We start from the raw sequence: 26,563 nt of genomic DNA, 5'->3' as shown, positions 1-26,563 counted from the left end.
CAACACGGTAACTCTGTCATTTCTCGACCGTTTCGGACGCAGGAAAGCTCGCTGGAACCGGGCCAGCCCCCTGGGCACGTTCCTGGGGGTCTGGATGTTGCGGGACCCCCACAGGGACACACACACACACACTACAGTTGCACCGCTCACTTCACACAGGTGTGATTTTATTTCACACTTTACTTGCTTTGGCAATATCAAAGTCTGTGCCCAATGCTAATAAAGCGCATTTGAATTGAACTGAACTGAATTGACTGGCTATAGGGCCCACATTGTGACTAGGGTAGCTAGGGTCCACATAGCAGTGTCTCATAGTAGAGACAAAATGGGCCCACATAATATGTAGACTGTAGAGTATACTCTAAACCATCTGACAGCTCTCTCTTCTTTTTTAATAACATGTCGCACATATGTTTTCACAAATTCACAATTTAAGTAGCCTAATCCAAAAGAAACAAAAATTAACAAACAAAACACTTCATCATCAAACACTATAAAGATACATTTACGTATCTAGAGCATAGTCCAGGATATTCAATACAACTCCGCCTTTTTAGTAGCATTTAGCAATATGACGTCGTACTGTATGACGGCGGCACAAAAACAGAGCATAAATTAGGGTTTAGTCCTATGATGATCAGTCTGTAGAAATCTCTAACAGGCAACTCTGGTCAAATACCATTCTCTTGCATTATGATTCTATTTATTAACTTCACTGAAGTTGTGCAGAAGAAAATAAATGAAGGGGAACAGAATTAAGAATCAGTGTTGACACATGCAAGTCTCTCACTGGTCCCTTGATAATTCTGGAAAATCTGATTTAAAAGGAATGTCCACAGTGGTAAATAAAACAAAACAAAAAAGAGCAAGAAACAGCTGAATAATTAAAAAAACATAATTACAGAGCCAATAGTTTTTAGACCATCTATATCACTGTCAACATTTATTTGTATACAGCCCCGATTGTAATTCATTAACTTGATCTCTTATGCTCATGATGACTATGATGCTGAAAATCTTGTATGTACAATATTATGGACAGTTGTAAGTCCAGCTACCTGCTGCAGTTATCATAGGGTACTACCATCATCTATAAACAAACTAGAATTAAATACCTTCAATTCTGTAAACTGGTCAGTGGGAAACCTATTCTAACACAGGCCATAATATATGATACATCTAGTCTTAAAGTAAGAAATTATAAAATGCACAACTGCCTGTGATATCCAACTTTGCATGACAATTTCAAAAGAAAATGGCTGCATAATGTTTCATAATAGTGTCATGGATATGGACAGCCATCACAACTGCAGTCAGCTGTGTAACTGGTCGTAGAACAGTGTGTACTGTGGGAACAGCTAACCGGCATGTACAGGTACTGTATACTGTATGTCTGCTGTATTTTGAATGCATATAGAACCCTCTGGTGTGAGGGTTAGAGATCACATGTGCACATACAAGAAGAGAAAGGCAACACAGTAACCACAGCTACATTATAGTACCATAGCAAATACATTTAATTGTGTTATTGGTTTGCAAGGCACCTAGCCTTGTGGTCAACCTCATTGTCAATTCTGGACACAGCGCTTGGAAAATCAGCCTCGAAATACATTGAGAGAATTTTGCCAGACAGTGGTGGACAATTACAAATCTATCCTCTAGTCTAGCGCGAGGCAATGGAACAGGTATAGGAAAGCCATCTGCCATTGCGTGATAAATCTAGCTCTCCCACATTGCCTCATGTTCCAATCCAATATCAGACGTCGCCTAACAACTGGCACGAGATAGGGATCTGGTTTGTCCATTTTTGGAACTGGTTCAGTGACTAGGGCCTTTGTGGGTGAAGATCCTGTTCCTTACAGAGAAAATGTTCACTTATCTGAAATATTGTCACTTTCTTCCCCAGACGCAGCTTCTTCAGCTCCTTAGTTTAGCACAAACGGCGTAAACATCTGAAGTCCAGGGACAGGTATAGCTGCTAGCCTTATTATGGAAAGAAATGCCAAGAACGCCAACAACCTTTCATCATGTGAATTCAGAAAAACGTGGAATGTGACAAAGTGTCTGAAGGAGAAGAACGGATGCTGTTATTAACCCTTCAGCACCAGCAGCCCTTGGGCGTGTCGGCCATTGCATCGTCGCAGATGCCCTCCTCCTCCTCCAGGGCGGTGAGGTTGAGCTCATCGGTGATGGATGTGCGCAGAAGGTCCAGGTCCTTCTTATTGGCCGCAAGCACCTGCTCCGCCAGTCTTGTGAAGGACTGGGAGGGAAGACAGTACACCACAGTGGTGTGAGTGAAGACACCACAGTGGTGTGATTGAAGACACCACAGTGGTGTAAGGGGGGCAACAAACACAGCTTGGAGACAGTAAACAGACGAGACTCAAGCGACCATGCAGACATTTCTAGTGGAGTCACTGGAGGGGGTTATCATGCACCCCCCCCCCCCCCCCGGAAATATACTTCTAATCAGTGTTTTCTTATTGGTCGAAATGTGCTGGAAATGATGAGCTATGTTAAAAAGTTGCCAAAATGTCCCACCTACCTCAAAACCCCTTTTTTGGTATTCAATTTAGTCAGTATCAGACAGCTATACATTTGGAATAAATTAATGGATGGCTTGAACTGGAGTTTGAACTGACTCCACATTATGGAATATTTCTTACTTGAAGAAGCTATATTCTTTCTATAAGATTTTGATACATTAATGATACATTAGATTTTTATACATTTGAAAACTTGTGAAATGGGACATTCTGCATAATCACCTCTGTGATGTTGTGGTTGGTGAAGGCACTTGTCTCGAAGAAGTCCATTCCATAAGCCTTGGCCAGCTGGAGGACAAGACAATAACAACAAAATTCTAGCCAGAGAAATTATAGGGAAATGAAAGTGTCCTCATTTTGCTGGGGACCCACTTTGAGAACCACTGGTTTACAGAACCTAATACTAACTCAAACTAAATGAGCATTGCTATTCAACTCAAAATACACTGGGTTAAGCTAAACAACCAATAGGGAGGGGGACGCACCTTGTTGCCCTGTTCTGTAGCCACTTGCCTCTTGTCCACCTCATCTGACTTGTTCCCCACTAAGATCTTCTGGACCTTGTCAGGGGCATACTGCAAGGAAGTGACACACATTTAGGGAAGGAAAATGAGAAAGGCGGCCTTCAGGAAATGAAACCAAGATTACAATTAATGGGAAGCATGCCAAGACAGATCCCAGAAACAGACAGAGCCATGAAGGAAATGACAGCTGGGAGCTCACCTCGTCCACGTCACTGGCCCACTTCATAATGTGCTGGAAGGACCGCTCACTTGTGATGTCATATACCAGGAAAATCCCCTGTTGGGTTGAGAGTCAGACGTCACCAGTCACTTGAAAGAGGTGGACTTTGGCCTACATTGATATTATAATTGTGACATGCTCACAGTGCGCATCTTGAGTAATCTCACAGTGTTGTGGCATTATTATCTGCCATGTGGCATTAGAAGTCTGCTGACTATGCCAAAGCTGTCCTATAGAAGATAATGTTGGGTTTTATTGGCTTGATGTATGAACCCACATCAAAATCACCAATGGTGTTAGAAAGGTGTTTTCGCCCTTTGCAAAATAACTCTTTTGACATTTATGACCGGAATGTGCTTGTGTGACTTATGGGTATTTTGTAACCTGACTTCGCCAGATGGAAGACGCCATGTTTCACAACCGACTGGAATCACTGTAGCCCAATCGCTGAAGAAGGCGGGCCCTATTTTCATGCAACTTGGCAGGTGATTGGCAGATCCCACCCATAGCTGCCGCTGATTGGTCCGAGCTGTGGCCGGTTCATCGCTACTCCACGAGTAGCCTGGGCACCATTTCATTTAGGGTATATGATCCTGTCGGGAGCGGATGATATCGTTACGTCATGTTGTAGTATTGTTTTGTAGTCGACAGGCAGGAACAACAGGCGGCAACTTCCTTTTCCCTCAAACCGATTTCTCTCAATAAAAGCTACAGGCTACGAGAGCTTTTATTGAGAGGGAAAAGGAAGTTGCCGCCGCCTGTTGTTCCTGCCTGTCGACTACAAAACAATACTACAACATGACGTAACGATATCATCCGCTCCCGACAGGATCATACAGACTTTTGAAACAGAGACCAGGCTTTCCTCCGAGGTGGTGGAAAGCCTGGTGAGGCGAGGTTGAGTGATCCCAGATGAAGGCTGTGTTGTGAACTTGTGAATCAATACCGCCACCATCTGGCGGAGTCAGTTTAGGTATTTGGGGCGTCAGAGAAAATTACTTTTGGATTGTTCCAATCCTTATCGAGGGAATAATAGCCTACCTAAAGAGATTAATGATCACAGAAATTATGATCTGGCTTGTTATTAGAAATGTTATAGTTTAACTAAAATTATTTAACCATTCACTGCATGTGCCCTAACTGCTGTACGTGCAGGCTTGAGATTGGAACCTTGACTGCGACTACAGACGAATGCTAGTAGCCTATAAGAAAAATCTGCCTAACTATAGTCCCTGCACACTGTATGCCCATGGTCAATGTCCATGTTCAATTCCAGATCAATTGGTCTCAAACCATTGAAAAAAAAAATGGAACGAAACTGTACCTGTGCTCGTCTGTAGTATTGTTTAGTGATGGTCTGGTATCTCTCCTGGCCAGCTGTGTCCCTATCAGAACACATAGACGCACACACGCACGCATGCACGCACACGCACACGCACACACACACACACACACACACACACACACACACACACACACACACACACACACACACACACACACACACACACACACACACACACACACACACACACACACACACGTAATGTATCTGCAAAACAGATCTACAAGGTCATGTGGCATTACAAATCGTTGTGAGCTTGTATATCGGCTATTTTCGACATAGAGATTTAGTATTAGTATTTAGGGAAAAAGGTATAGGGGGCCAGCCAAGTATAAGAAGCGTAGGCCATTGTGGGACCATGGAGTGCATGGTGACATTTTGATGTGTGTGTAGCTGTGTACTGTGTAGACATACTCTCAGACTTTAAACAATGCTGATGATTTTACTGTTTATAATGATTTGGTAAACAGTTTCTGAAGCATCTTAGATGAGAGAGCTCTGCCATCTTACCATATCTGTATTCGGACTTTGATGCCATCTATTATGAGTGTCTTCATTTTGAAATCAATTCCTGCAAGAAAAAAAGATAACAGTTGAGGAACAACAATATTATTTACATTTATAGATGACAGCTTTGGTGGCAGATACTCAGATACCGGTAGTCTTATTTGATAATAATAACCACATTCCAGAGTGAAAGGATTTGACTGTGCAAACCTGCAACAATAATAGTGTTCAAGCTGTCTGAAATTAGAAGCAGCTAGCTTCCAATGAATTTACAATTAAAGCAACTCTGAAATGGATTGACATGTGGATTTAAGTCTTTACTAGCAGTAAAAGCTTTTCTAGTGTGCTCTTTCCCCTTTTTTACATTTTGATGTAAAAACAATAAAAGTATAAGAGACATTTCACCCCTGTATAATCACCGTATTAGAAGATATATGTTTGCTCCGTTTAGTTCAATCCTCATTCTCTCTGATCTCTGTCTGTATTGATCAGATGGAGATGAAATAAGGGAACATTTGTTTTACATGACTATCTTCTGTGCAGAACATGGTTAACTGAAAACTCTCTTTAGGCAAATCAATATTAAGCAGTTCAATACAATTAACCTGACCAGCAACATGCATGAGGCAAAGCCACTGTTGCATTTTGCAAGAAGAGCTACTGTGTTTCAGATAGTGAACCATGACAGACTTGACAGTGCACAAACAAGCACAAGATAGCAGTTAATTTGACACGACATTGTTTCACAATCAGACAGTGGGAAAGCCATGTCAACACTAATGGGTACACACCCAAAAGTGACTTGTTTAATTACCATGACGATGATGTGTTCAGCTGTGTGACAATCTCTCTAATGGATGCCCTGACACTGACGAAAAGTCACCAGTGATGGGAACAAGGCAACAGGCCTGTCATCTGCAATTATCATTACACACTCACATTTGTCAACAACTTTTGACTTTAGGGCAAGTCTGGATAAACAGCTACGGTATGTTTGAAAATAGCCATGACAGTGTGCTGCACAATTCCCTTTGAAATGAAGAATGGTACAATAGCTATTCCTGCTTCTTTGGCTGAGCTTATTTGAATCCAGGCCAATATGGTGCATCATTTGTATTTAGTGTCACAATGGCCTACTTAGTTTAGCACACTTTTCACTATCAAGGACCACACCACCAATGAAGACATTTAACAGATTTAGACAGACGAAAGATGCATGACACGATGAAGGAACGAACAATGAACAGAACGAAGATGACCCGCTCGACGTCGACGTCGGGTAACGTCGGGTAATTTAAGCCGAGGTGGGGAGGCTTTGGGGATCCGCCGTGCTCCCGGGCACAACGAACCCCCCTTAGGGATCTGTTAGGAGATGTTAGAGGGAGTAGGATGAGAATTAGGGTGGGTGGGGGGAGGGATGATGAAAGCGAGAACAGAGGGAGAACAGGGGGTTGGATGGGCTTTATATACACAGGTGAAGGACGGTGACCCGATTGGAGGTGGCTTGATAGGAGGTGGAGGTAGCTTCGTTGCGTCTGATAAATAGTTAAATTGTGGTGTGGGACTCTGGTAGAGCAAACATGATCAACAGCATGCGGACAGGTGCTTATTGAGCCATGATCTAGGGCAAGGCCTGAGGCCATCCCTCATAGCCAGTGTGACAGCCACAAGCACCAAGGAGAACCGTTAAAAGACTGCCTAGGTGAGGGAGGAGATTAAAATCAGCAGTGTGACTGAATACCATCACTAAATCATCTCTCCAGCTACTGTCAAGGAAGTACGCACCACTAGGAGCAGATGGTCTTGAAGTACAGAATGTTGTTGGATGACAGTATTAAAAGTAACTCCTTGTGAGGCCTGATTCATCCTTTGTTGTGCAACGGTGTCAGCGCACGACACCATCGTATGACAGGCCATGAATTAAGTAGTAGTAATAGCAAGGACACACGTTTGAATCCAACTATCATGTCTCACACATCTTACATTGTGTAAATTGTATTTGTCATTAGGGTGTTTCATTTGGAGTGATGTCTTCATGTACACATATGGTACCTAGACAAATGTGGTGTTATTTAAGCTCATAGTAGGCCAACATTCAGTTGTGATATTTCCATATTTCCAAAATATTGTGGACATCGAAAAAGACTCCCCTGCCTCCAATAACATATAACATACTGCATATTGGAATGTTTTGGTGGGAATACACTACAGTTATATATTTATTTGATGTAGCCACTGTAGTAGTAGCCAAAGAAAAAAGGAAAAGAAAAAGAGCATCGATTTGGCCCTGACCTGCCACCGCAACCTTTAATGTGTGAATGCCTTGGGCAATTCCACAAAAACACAGTTACAGCATGACATAAAGTCTTTAGTCTGTCTGCTGAATAAGATGTGCATCAGCTTTTTACCCGTGACCATTTATGGGTAAACAAGCACAACTATCGAGATATTGCAGCAGTTTTCAAGAGAGTTGAGATGAACATCAGAGTCATTATTAATCCATGAATTATAGAGGTAGCCACGAGGAGGACATGGAAGAAAATGTACAGTATATCTCTCTGTCTCCCTGAAGGTTGGGAAATTATTTATTGATCGGGGGTGTACTAGGGGCTGTACTGATGTTGGTCATCTTCTCTCTGTGGACCTCCTTGTGTTTTGTTTAGCTCTGCTAGAGGAGAGGTCCCTGAAATACTGCCAGGTCATGAAAATGACACTGGGAGTATTTCTTATGGCTTATGAACGGATGCTGTTGAATAGAACCCTAAAGTACAACAAAAATATCCCAGCCAAGCTGCCTGCACAAGTGGCCATCACCCGGAGCACTGTAAATATACATTTTAATTTAACTCTGAGATGGGTGATGGGTCCATTTGGTTATTTGTACACTCCCTGAGTTACAAATGGATTAATACACAGTACATACTGCGAGGAGAACACAATGGTGCCAGTGAGCCTTTCCCTAAATCCTCACAAGGTATGTTTAAGCAGCTACAATTAACAAACGGGAGGCTCACCTCACAGCCTGCCACAGTATGGTAAGTTTGAACTTAATTAGTATACAGTCAGATTTTTAAGTGTGTTGATTAAGGGCAGGGTGTTAACTTAATATTATAGGTGGTTCGGTCTCATCTCACCAATTTCATGAAAGCTGTGGGGTTTCTCTGGTAAAGCTTGTATGCTAACAACAGAGATGGAAACAAACAACAGCACCAAACACTTTGCTTTTGGTGAACCCATTATATTTAAAGGAGCAGATGTTTTCAGGGATCATCTGCTGCACAAATTTCTGTCTGGTCTTCTTTTTTTTATTTTTTTATCCAAACTCCACACAGAAGGGCCCTTTTGCCAAACTCCCCTCGGGTATGGGCACTGATGACACAGAGGAAGGAACACGCCCCCAGCGTCCACAGCGTACCCAGCGGGAATCGAACCCAGGACCTTCTGTGAGGCGACAGCACTACCGACTGTGCCACCGTGACCCCTGGTCTTCATTTAGAACATGCTTATACTGAGCGAATAAATGCATAATGCTTAAAAGAAAATAGCATATTGATAAAAAAATGCTATTTTATAATTTGTGGTCAAGCTAACTGTATGCCAAAGTACAGGTGTGTGAACAAGTAACCAACATATCTGCTTATAGTAACTAGCATCTATCAAATTGGTGATTAAAAGCGATACAAGGAAAGGCCAATTACTGCAAATGATGAGATGGCTTCCACAGTCATAGTAGCCTATACCTGTGCATGCAGTACAGTGTTTTTGTGGCTCATGCTTTGAGTCATACAATGGTCAGAGATATCAGTCCATATTAGCTATGAGAAATTGAGAATAGTTCTGCTGCATTAATGCATCCTTCATAGAGGGGGCTAATCCAGGTGCACAGGTAGTATTACTATCAATTAGTTCTGCTCTGGCAATCTTAATGATGGTGGTGGTCGGGCAACCTTCTTTTTTAAATTTACAAGTAAAAAGACAATTTGAATCTACCAAATAAATAATCCCACATTTGTAGCCTACTTAATTAGGCTACTGTACAATAAACACACTACTAGCTTGGGTTTGAAACAATAGCCTATATGTAACATCATCATAGGCTACCCTGTACACCTGCATGTGTTTGATCATTATCCTGAAGGAATTCATGCTAAAATAATCCTGAACGTGACATTAATTTAGAAATTTTGATCACGAGAATACACTGCAAATTCAATACACTGCAAAGCTAATTTAATTTGTAGGCTACGACATTAATTTGTTAGTGAGGTAGGTAGGTAGCCTTAGCCCGTATCAATACGTGTGCACCAATGCGAGTTGTGGTCTGTGGAGATCAGTCAGATCAGATGGATGAAATGTGTTGATCAACACACTGCTGAATAATTATTTACGAAAACGATCATGCTGACATATGCAGACGCGGGCGATCTTCTTACCGATTGTAGAGATGTGAGACGGATGAAATTCGTTGTCGGTAAATCTGCATAATAAACATGTTTTCCCAACCCCGGAATCCCCGAGGAGCAGGAGTCTAAAGAGCACATCATACTGCTTAGCCATAGTGTTAAGAAATACGCACGGCACGGCCAGCTAACTCAGCGACGAATTACCGAATCTTCCCCACACAAATGCCATGTCTGCTCGAAATACAAATGACTGTGAGTGCTCGTTCTTCTACACCCGGACACTTTCCTTTGATCATCATCAGTGACGCTGCCAGTTGTCGGTGACGGCGGTGGATAACAAAGCAGAAGTGCTCCTCCAGCATCCACTGTCTCCAGTGGGCGCGGTGGGGAGATGCGCTCCTCCTAGCAACACTGAGTGACACACAGCAATGGGAGGACAATATACTACCATTATTATTATTAATTACATGGATATTGCTGGAATGATATAGGAAAAGGCTGCTAGGCTACATGGGTTCATACACCAACAATTAATAGTCACCAAAATAAAATATGGCCAAATAGCATGTTTACAGTGTGTGTGTGTGTGTGTGTGTGTGTGTGTGTGTGTGTGTGTGAGAGAGAGAGAGAGAGAGAGACGCAACTTGGCCTGTTGTAGCGCCACCATGAGGCTGATTTGAAAACTGTTTTTGATTGATTGATTGAAATCTTTATTAACAGTTTGCAGAATTACAGTACATTTCAAGCACAAACTCAATACAAAGACTGTTAACTGTGAGTGGACGACCCAATTAAGCCTTACACTTGTTTACAACAGGGTCCACATTGTTCAATTCATCAAAACATTTAGAGACAAACAAATAGACACTTCTATGTAGTTAAAGAACAGCAGGAATTCATCATATAGGAAGCGAAAAGGGAATAAAATATATATACAGTGAGGGGAACAGGGGGATAAAAGAAAACGAAAGACAGAGTGTAGGGCGCCTGCACACAACACCATGCGTTGATGCCATGTGTGCATATGTGCAGGCACCCAACACCACGTCCATACAAAAACATAGTACAATCCAGATAAAAATTCAGCTTTTACAGAGGCCAGTTTCGAATTGCAGCCATCCGTAGGTGCCCTTTGAGAGCAGTTTTGAAGGAGCCAAGGGATTCACATGTCTTAATGACTGTTGGTAGGGCGTTCCACATTTTGGTCGCATAGGAGCGAAAAGAATTTAGTCCCTTGTTTGTGCCGAATCTGGGTTGTATAGATGGTTTGTTGCACTCCCTCTGGTGTTGTGGGTGTGGACTTCGTTTACATTAAGGAAGTATTTAGACAGGTACATGGGTATCTTGGTGGTGTATCGAATCTTGTGGACCAGACCCATTGCAAGATGCTGTACTCTGTCGTCGACCCTAAGCCATCCCAGCCTGTCAAAGTGGGCAGGGGTGAGGTGGGTTCGGGGGGTGAGGCCAAGTAGGAGCCTGACCAGTTTGTTTTGGGAGGTCTGGAGCCTTGTTTTAACGGCCTTTGAGGTGCTGTGGTACCAGGAGGTGGATGCATAGTCAAAGAAACCTTGTACGAGGGCTCCTGTTAAGGTCTTCAAGGTGTTTTTGTCGACCAGTGAGGAGATCCTGTAGAGGAATCTTGTTCTTTTATTGACTTTTTTGATTACGTTGGTGGCCATCTTATCACCGGAAAGATTGGCCTCCAGGATGGAACCTAGGTAGGTAATTTTATCCTTCCGTGTGATAATATCGTCACCCACTCTAACCAAGAAGCCATCTGCCTTTTTGAGATTACTATTTGATCCGAAGAGAATGGATTCAGTTTTTCCCAGGTGTAAGGGAGTGGCAAGTGGCATTTCTTCCTCAGGGGAATAGGCATGCACGGCTTGGGATATCCGTGGATATGCATGGCTTGGGATCTTAGAGTATAATAACTCTATGCTTGGGATACACTGCCATGTCTTCCTTCTCAGAATGCATTTATTTCATGTGGATTCCAACTGGGATTCGATTTCCCAAAAGTTGCGTAACTGATCTGACAGTGCCTGTTCCTCTCCGACGCTGATGTGCATCACTTCAATGTCCACAACTTCAGTTATGATATTTAGCATGGTGACTTCTCCTTGCACCGGCAGCCATCCAAATACACTTTCCAGTGCAACTAGTCCTTCATTCAGTCTCTCCATTTTTCCTGTGACCATTTTCCAATATTGGTCTACGCCAATTAGGACTGCATCCATCCCTATGATGGGTACATCTGCTATGGGCATTCCTTTTGCTTCCAAGTCCCTCCTTATCTTGGTTTGAGCTCAACTTGGGTGTTTCCAATAATATAAATGGACATCAATGCTTTGATTGTTCTTAATATTTCTCAAACGAGCCTTCACTTTCTTGCAGGTAATTCTCTGGGGTGTTTTGTGGCACCGTTTCCATTGGAGGTTAAATCATCCAGAAGATAAAGGCATATAATAATTAATAACATCAGTGCGTTAAAATGTGATCTATGTTTAAATAACTATAATAGGACCATGCTCGGACGTAGAAAGAAATCACGCGTACGGCGTGCGTACACGTCCAAGTGTGTATAGTGCGTGTTTGCGCGCGCGCGCAGTCTCCGCCCACCACTGCACAGTCAGCAGGAAGTAGGCGGCACGGCAGTAGCAGGCTCTATGGTAGCAGCAACAACATACATACATACCGCGGTGTCACCGGTGTGTCAAAGAAATATAACTCTACAGCTCAGCCTCGCTACACACACACACAAAGCCGAAACATAGCCGCCCGTCTGCGTCCAGCGACCACCAGTCAGAGCGCCATGGACAGTCCGCCGCCTCTCCGCTGCTTCAGAGAATGTCACCCCGCGGAACTGCTCACCGACGACGGCGTGGAAACAGTGACTTCTGTGGAGCAGGTGCTTAGCCTAGCCAGCCCGCCGTGTGGCTAACGGAGACGCGAGGAATGAAGGGATAGGCTTGTCTGACTAGTATGGATAAATGTAATAAGGATGTAATAAACGCATCACACAGATCCTGGGGCAGAGCGCGCGTCCCTGGCTGGCACGGTTGTATACAGGACAACTAGTGAATGGGCGAGTCGTTGTTCGAGCATTAGCTTGCTAACTTTAACCATAGCAAGCTAGAGCTTTGCCAGCATTTAACAAGATTAATGAGGAATCACGATTGGGCGCTGCGGTTCCCACGTAGCAGGTGTACGTGTTCATTTAATGTGGAGAGGTGTTGTTAATGAATGCAACAAAGGACAAGAAAGACCCCTTTTGTTAGCTGTTGTTGCTATACCTCAGTATCTCTACGTACTCAAATAATGGCACCAGACCAGTTATATTATATAAATAATTGCATCCACACGGCTAGAGTGACAAAAGAACACTGGCCAAAAAGAAGACTATAGCAGAAGTCCTGGGGGTGAGACTCGCTGTCTGAGTCAGGCTCAGGCAACATCTGTGGCACTGGAGGATGCTTGTTAATCATTTAGAGTAGATAGAGCTGCCTACAACTGTCATTTATTTTTCAAATTAACCGAATAATTAAGCATGATTGCTTGATTAACTTTTTATATATCAATGAATAGAGGCAAATCGATTAGTTTCATTAACTGTTGCTCGCAGCTCTAAATTTAGGGATTAAAATCTAAAGCAAGGTTGATGTGGGAAATGCCCATGTGTGTTCTGCTCTGCTCTTGCTACCACACACACAAACTGTTCACTGTGTCTTCACTTTCTCTTCCATGTCTATACATTCATTGAATAGAGAAAAGTTGAAACCAACATCGATGAAGTCATCAGTGTTTACAAGCAAATGCACAGTTTACCACAGTAAGTACGGCATTGTTGAATTCAGGTTGTAAATTGGCGGCCTAAATGTGATAAATGCTCCGTTTGTACTCACCCATTAAATAATTCCAAAGACGTGGAGTGAAAGATGGTCCTCTAGTTTTATATCCATGTGACAATTCTGGCACAAAACGTGTATTTAGTCAGTTATCTCCACTTTTTCACGAGATGCACACGGACGTCTGTCTCTCCGGGCGAGGGGGGCCGGCATGATCGCTGAACTGATTTTACGAATATGTCCTATTCTGAATTCACAGCAGACGTCATCACCAATTGACCAGGGAAACACAATAGTTTGGTTCACACACAATTGGCAGGTGGTGTGATTAATTACCCAGCACCTATCGCAAGGCACACTTGCAAGTGGCCAGGTCTATGAAAATAAGCCCAAATGATTTACTTTACATTGGATATTTGAAAATAGCATATCTACAAGCTCACAGCGACACATTGTGAGGTTGTACATCTGTTGTTTAAAAACATATTGAGAATAATTAGAAATATTTTTAGTATTTTTGAAAGATTTTTACAACACAAATCTTGTATGGGGGTCCCTGGCACAAAATATTTTCAGGTGGAGGAGGGTGGACAATTACATATTAATCTGGGGTTCCTTGACGTTAAATAATGTGGGAACTGAATGGTTTGGTTCCACTGGTTGCTGAGGCAAGCTCAAAACTACTGTACACTTTAGAAACAAGTCAAAAATAAATAAACAGACATGGCAACACTGGCTGTGACAACTGAATAGGAAGTGTGGAGGAAGTGAAGCACACAAAATGAAGCTCCATGGGAAACGGGTGGATAAGCTGAAGTAAAAGCTGGGCTGGTGACACGGATGAGGTGTCCTCCTGTTGTCTTTGTTTGTTTGTTGTTGTTGCCACAGCGTGGTCCTGCTGCTATGAATCCTTTGGGGGCAATGATCTGTGACTAGCCCAGCATAGTAGGTAGACACTAATTACAGGAGACTTGGCACACCACAGATTGAAAAGGGCAAACAGCACATGGAGTAGGGGGAGTATCATCTCTGCTGTGGGTGACTCTTGGAGATCTGAACCTCCCTGCGCTTATACAAACAGCCAGAACTAGCGCCTGCTGCATCTCGGAGCCCAAATCCACTCACAAATTGTCACACCACAATGGAATGATAAACTCAAATATGATATACCTAATATATGTCTGATCCTTGGGCATGGGCGAGCAGTCGTTTTGGGGGAGGGGAGGGTTGATCATTTTGAAAGATATACAGTTTAATTGTATACAAGCTTATGAGTCAGTGTTCCATGGTGTTATTTTTGCACGCAAGGACTTCTAACAACTTATCAGGATGAGTCCTGTGATCTCTCATCCCATGCTATCGATCAAGCCCCTGTATGAAAATGTGCCCTCCATAAAGCCAAAGAACAGTATTTCCAAAGACGGTTCAAATTAGTTTCAAAGAATGTTTATAAAACTATGACTTTCCCTAATGTGTGCCTTGAATTATTTGCCTTTGACCATTATGACATAAGATGCCTGCTAGGCATCTTATAATAATAATAATAATAATAATACTGTTTTTATCTCCTTAGGCCAACTCTGTTGCGAGAACAACACTACCAATATCTCAAGAAGGGCTTACGTCATCTGTCAGACGCTTATGAGGTACAGAAGCACACTTCACGTCAGGGTTAGCTCTGCGGTGTCCAGTCGGTGACATACCTACATCCCAATCCTTAAGCCAGATTTGTACGTAGGTGTGCGCCAGTGTTGGGTACTGAATGTAGCAGATCTACAAGCTCACCACACAACACGTAGCATCGTGATGTGTTGTGAGCTTGTAGATTGGCTATGTTCGGTACGAACACCATGCGTAGCGATGTTTATCAAGCCCTTTAAAATCCCAGCCAGTTTTCCTAAGATCTCACGCTACATTATGGCATACAGTTACATCAGTCCTTTGGTGATAGTAATTATTACTAATTTACGAATGAAGGGCCTGTAAAACCTACTGCTCACTGGTAAGTGTGTGTCTGCTATTACATGGAATCTTCTTAGCACTCAAGTTTGTTACTGTGTTTCCTATGTCCTACCCTAAGGGCAGTCAATTGTGTGAGTGCCTGACATTCCCTCTAGCCAGAAACGGGAGACATAGGTTTGCGTGATATCATTACAGACCTACAATGAGTAATGACATACATACTGAGCTCTTGGTCATACTGTATGTATTTTAAATATCGTTGATGGTAGTTTGTGTTACGAAATGTAGTTGAGTTCTTGATTTGACCGCAGTTTCCATCTTAATATAGTGGATTGACCGCCACCTCTTTAGTAGTTCTGGTACTGAAGGTGTGCCTTGGTGAATCTCACCACTCCAAACCATTATGTGATGGTTATTTACAGTGCAGACCCATTAATTTTCCTCCTGTAAGCTCAGCTTCTCCTCTGCCTCTGGCAGACGGTATGTGTTTTTTCCCCCATGTCAGTCCATCTTTTTTCTGATTGAGTGATCTTAACGATGAAATGTAATTCATTCCATTGTAATTGGTCATCTTTTGTGTGTGTGTGTGTGTGTGTGTGTAGTGTCTGGATGCTAGCAGACCGTGGTTGTGCTATTGGATCCTGCACAGTCTAGAACTGCTGGAAGAGCCCATCCCCACTGCTGTGGCCTCCGAGTGAGTCATTCTCTCTCTGAAAAATGTAACATGTTAATAATATGGTGCCCACACAACGCCTCTGCAGTACTTTCATGCTTCATGCTAGCAACTTAAAATTACTACCACAGATTGTCACAGATAGTCGTGTGTGTGTGTGAGAACTCGGCACAAAAAGTTCGGAAACATAACTTTGGTCCATTATTTCTGCACTTTAATAATACCAATTGGTATTATATTTTATATCATTCATTGTACTCGTTGATTAGTCACCTTTACAACGAGGTACAGCTAAACGAGTGGGTTGCACCGTGTGGGTGTGGTTGCACCCACAAATTGTTGCTTTGAGTCGCTTAGTGGATTGAATCAGTTGAGAAACTAAATAAAGCAATTTAGTCCTCAATGGCTTCTAGAAGATAGATCAGCAGATTAATGGAAAATAAGAAAGCACATCATAATTGAAACCAAATTACTAGGCATGTAATGATTCACTCAACTCACGATACGATTCGTATCACGATATGATGTTCACGATACGATTTTTCACGATATTTTAAACAAAATATTTTCCAGAAAAATTACCATTTTAAATTACCATAATTCACGCCAGCATTCTTTCCAGTCGAGCTCTTATTTAGAAAAGCCACATTTTCACTCGACCGGAAGTGGATTATCCCTCCCAGCTAGACGTTGCCAAGACAACCTTTGTTTACATGATCGATCTATGCCGGAGCACTGGAGAGCTCCACATCGCCGTCTCTGTGCCGTCAAAGAAACGCTGTTTTGACCAAAATGCCATCTGGGACAAGGAATAGGAGATACAGGCGATTGAAAGAAACGGATAGAATGGATTATTATGGCGACGACGATCTAAGATGAACGATCCAGTGCTGTGCTAACAACACAGCTAGCTAACCGGCTAACGTGAGTAGCATTATGGGTCGCTCAATCGAATGCACTATAAAAGCGCAATTGCCGAAGGGTTTCGGCAATGGCGCGGAAACGGTTAAATCGTTACATGCCTACAAATTACATAGAAACACACTCTCTCTGTACACACACGCACGCACACACACACGTAAAAGCCCATATGCACTCTGACTCACTCCTCACCGTATTTGAAAGCAGCCATGATTCTAGGTGCAAATGTCTTTTCTAGTTTTATTTAATCAAATCTGGTCAAAACATAAGCACGTCAAAAGGCACTATTGCCACCATAATGTCACCCATCTGTTTGAACGGCAGCCTCTAGAAAGTACAGCAGCAAGCAGAGAAGGGAGCACAGCCATGCCAGGTTGCCCAACCCACTGGCTTCTGCTCTTTCAGTAACCGTGAAGCATGCCAACCCACCGGTTGGCACTACCCTGTGCCAGGGTTAGGCCCTTGCACTCGGATGAACTGCACACAGAGGCTCTGTTCGAATTGTCCCTGAAACCCCCCACCGTCAGTCATTTCACCTCCTCCCACTGTGCATTGACTTGAAGCCCGTCACTGGATCAGTATTGGCGAGGCATGTCAATGTTAACACTGCACTGGGGTTTAAATGACCATTGTACTTTAAAGTAGGGCAGCAGACTGGTGCATGGAGACCAGCGCCACGTTGACAGGAAACTGTGGTTCAGATGGTCTCTGTTCGCTGCCACGTCTGCTAGAGAGGCGCCAGCCCTCAGAGACATGCAGCTCTGACCTCCGATTTGCAAGTGAATGTTTTTGAGATAATGAGTAGCAGAATTGCCTCTGAAAGAAAGAGAACAAAGGGAATGAAGTAACAAACATAAATTCAGTTTTAAAATAATCTCCCTAAGCACAATAAAGTACTTTTAACTCGATCTTTGCAGAGGTTTGCTGAGCATGCTTGTTCTTGTTCAACAACTCGTCTCATTACTCTCATTCAGTTGCAAATTAACCCCCAGGAGATTTCCAACATCACTACAGTATGTGTTATTCTATTGTTCTAGCTCAACGGTCTCTCAGTGTAAAGTCAGTAAGTCACTGAATGAGGGTGGCGATTGTCGCTATCGGGTGGAAACCAAATGCACCTGTGTTCCAATGGATCTAGTGTAGTTATTATTTAGTCACAATACTTTTCAACCTCCCATCCCCATTTTGGGTATGTAGTTATAGATGAAAAATGTAAAAGATGTTCAAAAAGTATTCGCTGCTTTTGTGCAACAGTGTCATATGATAGTATAAATTCAAATAGTTGCATTAATTAACAGTCATCTCTGTCGAGATGACAACTTGCGTCTTGCAGAGCGCTTGCAGTAGCACCACTGCTGGTACGACTGCTTCTCTGAATCCCTATAGAGCTCTCTGTCTGGGACCGGGTACGACTGTGCTCTGAGTTCTAGAGCTCTCTGCTATTCTAAATCCTTTAGACCCGTTATTGACCTCATATCAACCTTGAAACGTACCATTGGAGGATACTGACATACATACATGCATACTGTACATACATACATGCATGCATGCATACATACATACCCAGCTGATCGCAGTACTTGCACAAGTAATACATAAATTACACTAAAAGATTAAATATGGCGATACAAGGTTTCTGCCCAATATACAGTATATAACTATATCCCTTTTCCCCCTGCTCAGATTGTAGGGTTTTAAATCAGGCCTTCTCTAACCATGAAGATACTACACAACATGTGTGTATTTGTCTCTCTCTCTCTAACCATGTTGTGGTCTATGTCTTTGGTTGTGTCTCTCTCTAGCGTGTGCCAGTTCCTGGCACGCTGCCAGAGCCCGACGGGGGGGTTTGCCGGGGGACCTGGTCAGCACGCCCACCTGGCTCCCACCTACGCCGCTGTTAACGCCCTCTGCATTATCGGCACAGAGGAGGCCTACAATGTCATCAACAGGTACTGTACAACACCATCTGCATTTTACTCTGACTCCGTAACACGTCGACGACCAGGGCAGGAATTTCACGGCAGCCTCGTTGCATCTCGTTGCCCTTCTGTTTGGCCGTGTGCCCCTCGGCCACAGAGGCCTTGATCCCTGCCTGCACTGCCCTACTTGATTTCACCGTTTACTCCTCAGCACTGTCTGTGGTTGAGGATGAGATTCTAAATTCTTATTGGACAATATCAAGTGAAGCGTCGATGGAAAGCTGGGAATTAACTATTATTACATTATTATTATTATTACATTATTGGCTCATTCGTTGTTAGATTGTATTACTAAATTATTAATTTCATTATTCAGTGCTTGTATTAGTTTTAAGCATAAAATAAGACAATGGTGGTTTTCACTGTCTGGCATAGGATAACGACTAAGTGACCATGTGGCGGATAAAGGTTGCACACCCCGACCCTGATGTAGAGCATTCCTGGCTAGCTGGGAAATGTTACAATTCACCCTAGGCTAATTCATATACATTTAATTTGGGGGTCCTTGAAATTTTAATGGCTGAGGATCACTGGGTTAAACTGTGAGTTCATTCACAGAAAATACAATGACAGCCTACATAACTTTTGAATAAGGGCTTGGTTTAGAAAAGCTGAATAACATGGCATTGTAGAGATCGAGGTTAGTGACAGATGATATTATTTCTCCATTGTGGGGCTGCAGGACTGAGATAAACACAAAGTGAAATGTGAAAGTGCAGCTTCAGATCAGTTTTTTATTGTTACCTGGAGTAATGTGTGCTGTGCAGAGGGGAACAATTGTTTCATTATATCCATGGTATTTTTCTGTCGCTATCAATAATGCGACGCAAAAGTACATAAATGTTTGTTTTGGTGGGCTAGATAGATACAGTAGTTAATCTCCTCCTTGTATGGACAGCCATGCTGTTTCGCGTTAGACAAAAATAAATCAGCTGGACCATGTCCGACCAGCGACCAATGTTAATGCATGTGACGTAGGACCGCCGATAGAAAACATTATTTTGTTTTGAGTGATAGTTTGACCGGATAGCTAGATTAGCTACACTAGTAGGCAGCGTGTGGGCTAAATGCCCTCTCTTTACTCTCTTACGGCCAAGCTACACCAGACAATTTTGCGCGTGTGAGTATGTGTTTACTGCGCGCGTACAGTGCGTTTGGATAGGACCAATTTATGTCAATGATACCAGCTACAGCAGACGCACGGATACCGCAGGCCATCCTACGCGTGCTCAAAAAATAGGATCGGTTCTAATTTTTTTACGTGCGTATGCCTCCATGCTATCTATATATCCGTATATATATATCTATATATGTATCTATATATCCTCCCGCAAGGTCCCGCACAAACCTGCCGCGCGTCTGACAGATCGATGTAGCCAGGGCATTTGGCTTACGCACGCACGGTCCGCGCGTTTAGAGTAAACGGGCGAGAAAAGCCTGGTGTCGCTTGGCCGTTATGCGTGTATGTGTGGCGCGGAGGAGGAGGCGTGCATGTGTGTGTCATGGCGACCAGCGGGGGTAGTTATTAAAGCAAGTAACGCAAAAGATTCAAACCACTTGGCAAATGGCAACACAACTACAACACAGATTTGTTCTGCGCTGGACGTGAGGGGAACATTGGTTACCGTAATGACTGGAAAATTGCACAGAGTAAAAACGGTAAAATGAACTGCTGTGGGCGCTGGTCGGGGCACCACGGCCACTGTGGCTATCTGGGCATATACTTTTTCGAGGGGCACACAGCCAAAGAGAGGGACAACGACGGCCATGGCCGCCGTGAAATTCCTGCCCTGATTCCTACAGGGGATTTTACTGTGTATTTTGATGCTAATTCACCCTTCCACTGCCATCTGTCTGTATCATCTCTCTTCGTTCCCTGCTTCCGCACCTCTCCTCTGTTCCTCGCTCCGTCTTCCTCTATTCCACCCACCTTCCCGTTTGTCCTGTTTTTTCCTCTGTATTTATTATTTTTCTACATATCACTTTTGTTTGACACCCCGCTCAACTTGTTTGACGTGGTCATCTCCCCTCTTCTCCTTACTCTACATTTGATGTGTTCCGTCTCCAGGGAGAGGCTGCTAGACTTCCTGTGGTCAGTGAAGCAGCCAGATGGTTCCTTTGTGATGCACATAGGAGGGGAGGTGGATGTCAGGTGAGGGCCATCGCCATGGTTTCACTGGGAGATAACACTACCACCCTCCACTCTTTTCTTCTCAATTCTCTCTCTCTCTCTCCTTCAAGAGATACACCAGATGTCTCTCTGAGATGAGATTGAAATCATATTGCAGATATGCAGAATTGTAGATAGGACATGAATCAGTTTCACCCTCAAAGAAATTAATTCTTAAGTCTGTATATATACGTACCCTGACACTAGGGGGCATCATGTCCCAGGTCCGTATCTACAGTATAACACCAACATATACAATGGTTGAGTCCCACTGCAGCGTTTAACATTGGTCCGGTTCCTATGGCAACGCCCCACCGTTCCAGCCATGGGATTGAAAATATAATCACGGTGTAAAGCAAAAGGAAATTTTTCAAACTCCATAAATTGGACTCCAGGAGAGTTGTCCTTGACAGATTTTCTGCCATCTAAATTTCGGATTTAATTTGTGCCTTTGTACCGCGACGCTCCCGCCATGTAAAAGCTTCTGACGAAAGGTAAACAGTGTGTGTGCTTGTTTCAATGATACTTGAGTGTCTGTAGCGAGTGTGTGTGGGGGGCAGGGAGGTCTTTTAAAGTAAACGCGTATGGTGGCACCTGGAACTGGGGTTTATGCTAACAGTTAGCCGCAATAAATTAGTTAAATGTTTTCACTGAAAGTATCTTCAATTACCCATCATTATCTTAATTCAAATCGCCAGTGTCCCACTGGGACAGCACTTGTTGTCCAGCGATGTACTGTACAGTACGTAGACAGGAGCATCCCAGGAATTTGCAGGCATTGGCATGCCACTTGCCTCTCTATTCCTACACATACATGCATTACTAAGTTACTAGCTCTTGTAATGTCTGTTGGACATTAGAGATTGACATGGCCAAACACTACCTACAGGCTAAACTAAATATTTGTAAAGACGTAGTACTGAATGACAAATGGCCATAATTTATGTCTGGGCTTACGTGTTTCCACAGGAGCGCCTATTGTGCGGCATCGGTGGCATCACTTACCAACATTCTCTCGTCCAAACTCTTTGAAGACACACCGAGTTGGATCGTCAGGTACACAACACTAACGACGCCATCGTGACTGTCCCATTCTACAGTCAACCCGAATACTACTGTCAAATAAATACAAGTGACGTGGTTCTCATTTGACTCTTTGTGTGACTAGGTGTCAGAACTGGGAGGGTGGTCTTGGAGGAGTACCGGGCTTAGAAGCCCACGGAGGCTACACTTTCTGTGGTACAGCTGCCATGGTCATCCTGGGCAAGGAGCACATGCTGGATCTCAAATCCCTGCTGGTGAGGGTCCTCGTGTAGTTTCAAAATTATAAGAAAAACACATCTCAGCACTTGTGAGCTTGTAGATCGGCTATTTTCAGCAAAGAGATTTGGTGTATAGAGAGAAAAGAGCACACAAAGTATAGTTGCAATACTAAGTGGATAATGAAAGGAAGACTAATTTGTTGGGTTGATAGGAAACACTCCAATCCCATAATACTCCCCGTGTCAGCTGTTAGGCACAGAGATGCTATCCCTATCAGCCTTCAGAGATGCTATCCCTATCAGCCTTCAGAGATGCTATCCCTATCAGCCACAGAGATGCTATCCCTTGACTTCTCTTACTTTTTTGACCTGATCAAAAAATAAACAACCAACACCCACAGGTAGTGTTCAAACAACAGCTTGTGCAAAGAAAGTCACATCAACGAGGAACTGTGCAGAAGCTGCTAATACATCTTTGCTGCAGTGAAAGGGTAGCAATATAATGCAATTTCAGTCAAAATGTACAGCACCTGGTCACGTCACCCAAGAACTGCCCTAAGCTCAACAGTCCACATGCATGAAGATTTACTGAGGAACTCTGGTCAAATTACATACCTTTATGCACTCCGATATGACTAACAAAAATACACTAGAATCCAACACATCCAGTAAAGTGCATGAGGCAGGTAACTGTACTGACACACTGAACTTGGGCTCCATGAGACACGAGATAACGGCAAGCGCCCAGTGTTCACTGACTGACTTTGCTTGGTGTGGAATCACTATGATTTTTCCATTAGTAGTTTTGTGCTAAAATGACTTCATGGGCTAGTTATCTAAACATTCACCCCCCCTCCCAACAGACAGTTAGGACCCCATCTGATATTACAATTTAAAACCCAATCCCATAATGACTGTCTATTCCACACAGACTGGGAGGGCTCCAATTACAGGTTTCTATGGTGACAATATGACAGATTCCCAGCTATTTTGCTAATAATGAATTCCCCCTTTTTCCTCCTCCTTCCATCGTGTCTGTATCCCTGGTGCTGTGTGACCTCATGGGATTTCAACTACCTTGTTTAACAGATAAGCCCTGTTGTAATGGCAGCCTGAGGGGTTGCATACAATCGTAATCACAGTGATATTATGAGCTGAAAATAAAACGTTGTTTCACTGTCATTATATGGTGTTTGTAGCAGATCTAGAGGCTCAGAATGTGACGCGTCCTGAGCTTGTAGGATTACGTTATTATTGGACAGGTGTGATATCAGTAGCTGTCTGATACCCATGCACAAATATGCGGCGATATGTTAAGTGTATAACGACATCATTACGATTCTGTCGAATGCCAACGACAGGCCTGCATCCAAAATCAGTCACCATCCCTCCATGGCAGAGGGATGGTGACTGATATAGCATAGTACTCTCATTAAATGGTATTTGTGTGACTGCCCTGTCTCCTCAGGGGTGGGTGGTCAGTAGACAGATGCGCTTTGAGGGAGGCTTCCAGGGCCGTTGTAACAAACTGGTGGATGGCTGTTATTCCTTCTGGCAGGCTGGACTCCTGCCTCTGCTCCACAGAGCCTTCTTCAAAGAAAAAGGTACTTCTATGTCAGTCCACACCAATGAATCTGTTTTGTCTGTGTTCATTTATGTGCTAAAAGTTTCGCCATACAGTGAGAGTGACTGTCTTTTACATTCGGACAAATTACGTTAATTTGTTATATGAAAAAAATAAAAATCTATAGATGAAGTAATCTATCTAGATAAGAATGGATGAGTAGTTGCAGCCCTATATCACAGGTCAATGCTTTATGGAACTATCCCTCTGCAGGCGGGTCTGATCTGAGCCGAGAGAAATGGATGTTTGAGCAGCAGGCTTTGCAGGAGTACATCCTCCTGTGCTGTCAGAACCCAGCAGGAGGCCTTCTGGATAAACCTGGCAAGTCAGTACCACACCATCTGGACACACTATAGACTAGAGTTGGCCGATAGGACTTCAAATCAGTATTAAGATTAGTATCAAATGTTTGCCTTGATTACGACTAATGAAAAAAATATATACATTAAAATGAATTGCAAAAATAGCACATGCAATGCATTGTGAGCTTGTAGATCAGCTAATGCCACCATAGAAAAACAAAGTACAAGGTTAAGTGGTTAATCAGACTAATCAATTTAGACAATTATAAAGAATCTATTAAATGATTGTGTCGAGTTGTTGAAATATGTGAACAAAAAAATATTGCTTCTCGATTATCCATTTATAGATTCTAAATATCAGTTTCGCTCTAATTTTGGTAAAATCCTCCTATAAACACATGGAGGCACCAACGCATACTTTTTTCACTCTGGCTGTCAGCAACTCAGACAATCAGTAGTGATGGTGTAAATGGTCTCTCTTAAAAGTGTTTTGAGCTTTGTCTTCCTCTGTCCAGGTCCAGGGATTTTTATCACACCTGTTATTGCCTGAGTGGCCTCTCTGTGGCGCAACACTTTGGGAACATGGACCTCCACCATGAGATGATCCTTGGCAAAGAGGAGAACAGACTGGTGAGGTTCCAGCAGGGATTGGGTTGGAGGGATGGAGCAGTAGAGAATAGCTGGATGAGTGTGACGTAATGAAGGTATCAATGACGGGATATAACCGGCTTTCGATGGTGACGTAATAAATGTAGGTTTCAGATTACATACAAATGCCGTATCGGTCTCAAAATAATCTAGAACAAAAGCCAAATCAAATATGATGTAAAATCTTTAAAAAATGAAAGTTACATGTGACCATGTGAAAAACAGAAACTAGGTACTGTCATTGAAGTGTGCATATAGGTCTTAAGTGATTTAAACACAGCAAACTGGTAAATGAGTGTCTCTTTTCTACCTTGGTTCCTGATGTAAGGCCCCATCCCATCCGGTCTACAACATCTGCCCGGAAAAGGTGGCGCAGGCCCTGCAGCACTTTCACCAGTTGCCTGTCCCTGACAAGGACCAGAGACGAGGAGCCTCGAACACTCACAATCCATCAGAGACTGAAGCTGCCTGTGGCTCTGCAGAAGGACAGTCCTAGGGACCAGTGGATGTGTCACCGACCATGCCGTTAGCCAGCTAGCTCTGGGAAGTGCACCTGAAGCCACCTACAGCGGTCAGGCCTAGGTGTAGACAAGGCTCCAGTAAATGTTCAGATGGCGCTCAACAGACTAAGAGGGTCAGGATTGTAGGGTGGTGGTGGGCGGTCTGAATAAAGGAGTAGAATCATGTGGGAAGCTCTGTTTGACTGCATTTGTTTGTAAAGCCATAAAGGTTTCCTCAAGGGCCTCTTTTGTAAGGTCGTGTTAAGTAAAATGTACAGTACCTGTAAAGAGTTTCAGTCTAACAATGGTAGTAATAAACGATGTGCTTTTTCAGAATGGTGTGAGAAGGTAAATTATCAAACTGAGCATGAATAATCACAAGTGAGGGGCGCTCTTATTGCTCAGACATGACGTAAATTCTCCATTCATTGTCAATGGGAATTTAATGTTTGTAAGACGATCTACACCAGTGATACTCAACCTCAGACCCGCGGGCCACATCAGGCCCGCGGGACCATTATGACTGGCCCACCAATGAAAATCTAAAAAAAATAAAAAAAAATAAATGAAATAAAAATAAATAAATCTGAATGAAGTTATCTTTAATTACATTATTATAAGTAATACTATTAGAGTTGTACTATTACTCGAACGAAAATAAAAGCTTGGGGGGGGGGAGAGATGCAATGCAAATGATAGACATATACTCTGTATCCCTATTCCCTGACATAATTTTATAGCTAAACGGACAGAATTCTATTTTATTTGAATGATGAAACCCAGCTGCCATTAATAGTTGGAAATGGAAATTGCGGAAATGGTGGAAATGAGGAAATGGAAATTGCGGAAATGGTTGAAATGGAAATGGAAATTGCGGAAATTGCTCTTCACTTATAGCTATCTATTATCAGGTAGATTGTTTTATTTTACTCAGTCAGCCATATCACTACTAATTTTCTTTCATGAAAAAGGTCATAGCTGGGTAATCTATTTTCAGGCAAATTGTGTTTATTGTATTTTATTTTACTCAGCCATAACAATTTATTTTCTGTTAACCAACTTGCTGGCTGGCAGGCAGGCAGACAGCTACTCATAGACAGGCAGACAGACAGACAGCTACTCATGGAGA

General features: G+C 43.0%; 2 protein-coding genes across 4 annotated transcripts; one reads left to right on the top strand and one right to left on the bottom strand.

Moving 5' to 3' along the window:
- Positions 1 to 377: 377 nt before the first annotated feature.
- On the bottom strand, positions 378 to 9,755 carry rab15 (RAB15, member RAS oncogene family). Of its 2 annotated transcripts, XM_080790518.1 has the most exons (8): positions 9,576 to 9,755; positions 5,146 to 5,206; positions 4,615 to 4,675; positions 3,270 to 3,347; positions 3,032 to 3,121; positions 2,769 to 2,834; positions 2,096 to 2,260; positions 378 to 1,983 (listed from the first exon to the last, which is right to left on the bottom strand). In XM_080790518.1, the coding sequence occupies exons 1-7, from the start codon at positions 9,697 to 9,699 to the stop codon at positions 2,099 to 2,101; spliced, it is 642 nt and encodes a 213-aa protein (XP_080646644.1). In that variant the 5' UTR covers positions 9,700 to 9,755; the 3' UTR covers positions 378 to 1,983; positions 2,096 to 2,098. The 2 variants fall into 2 exon arrangements, with proteins under 2 accessions (XP_080646644.1, XP_080646643.1); XM_080790517.1 differs by having other exon boundaries at positions 378 to 2,260.
- Positions 9,756 to 12,186: 2,431 nt separating this feature from the next.
- fntb (farnesyltransferase, CAAX box, subunit beta) lies at positions 12,187 to 25,770 on the top strand. Of its 2 annotated transcripts, none has more exons than XR_013965846.1 (12): positions 12,187 to 12,456; positions 13,313 to 13,377; positions 14,967 to 15,039; positions 15,958 to 16,049; positions 18,752 to 18,898; positions 20,997 to 21,080; positions 22,068 to 22,154; positions 22,267 to 22,396; positions 23,829 to 23,964; positions 24,198 to 24,305; positions 24,802 to 24,916; positions 25,263 to 25,402. XR_013965846.1 is itself a non-coding variant. In XM_080790516.1 (12 exons), exons 1-12 carry the CDS (start codon positions 12,361 to 12,363, stop codon positions 25,428 to 25,430), a joined length of 1,305 nt encoding a protein of 434 aa, XP_080646642.1. In that variant the 5' UTR covers positions 12,187 to 12,360; the 3' UTR covers positions 25,431 to 25,770. The 2 variants fall into 2 exon arrangements, 1 of the variants encoding a protein (XP_080646642.1); XM_080790516.1 differs by having other exon boundaries at positions 24,198 to 24,309; positions 25,263 to 25,770.
- The last annotated feature ends 793 nt before the right edge of the window (positions 25,771 to 26,563 follow it).

The sequence above is a fragment of the Protomyctophum bolini genome (assembly GCF_963924005.1).
Source record: "Protomyctophum bolini genome assembly, chromosome: 19".
Lineage (NCBI taxonomy): Eukaryota > Metazoa > Chordata > Actinopteri > Myctophiformes > Myctophidae > Protomyctophum > Protomyctophum bolini.
The sequence above is the reverse complement of the archived record's forward strand: the minus strand, read 5'-3'. Positions and strand labels throughout refer to the sequence as shown.

Excerpts from the sequence above, each read along its gene's own strand:
- rab15 (XM_080790517.1), bottom strand. The coding sequence starts at position 9,699 with ATGGCTAAGCAGTATGATGTGCTCTTTAGACTCCTGCTCCTCGGGGAT. Across the intron at positions 5,207-9,575 it reads GTCTCACATCTCTACAATCG|GAATTGATTTCAAAATGAAG; the intron begins GTAAGAAGATCG and ends TTTTTCTTGCAG. Across the intron at positions 3,122-3,269 it reads GGGCCAGTGACGTGGACGAG|TATGCCCCTGACAAGGTCCA; the intron begins GTGAGCTCCCAG and ends ACTTCCTTGCAG.
- fntb (XM_080790516.1), top strand. The coding sequence starts at position 12,361 with ATGGACAGTCCGCCGCCTCTCCGCTGCTTCAGAGAATGTCACCCCGCG. Across the intron at positions 12,457-13,312 it reads CAGTGACTTCTGTGGAGCAG|AGAAAAGTTGAAACCAACAT; the intron begins GTGCTTAGCCTA and ends TTCATTGAATAG. Across the intron at positions 16,050-18,751 it reads CCCACTGCTGTGGCCTCCGA|CGTGTGCCAGTTCCTGGCAC; the intron begins GTGAGTCATTCT and ends GTCTCTCTCTAG.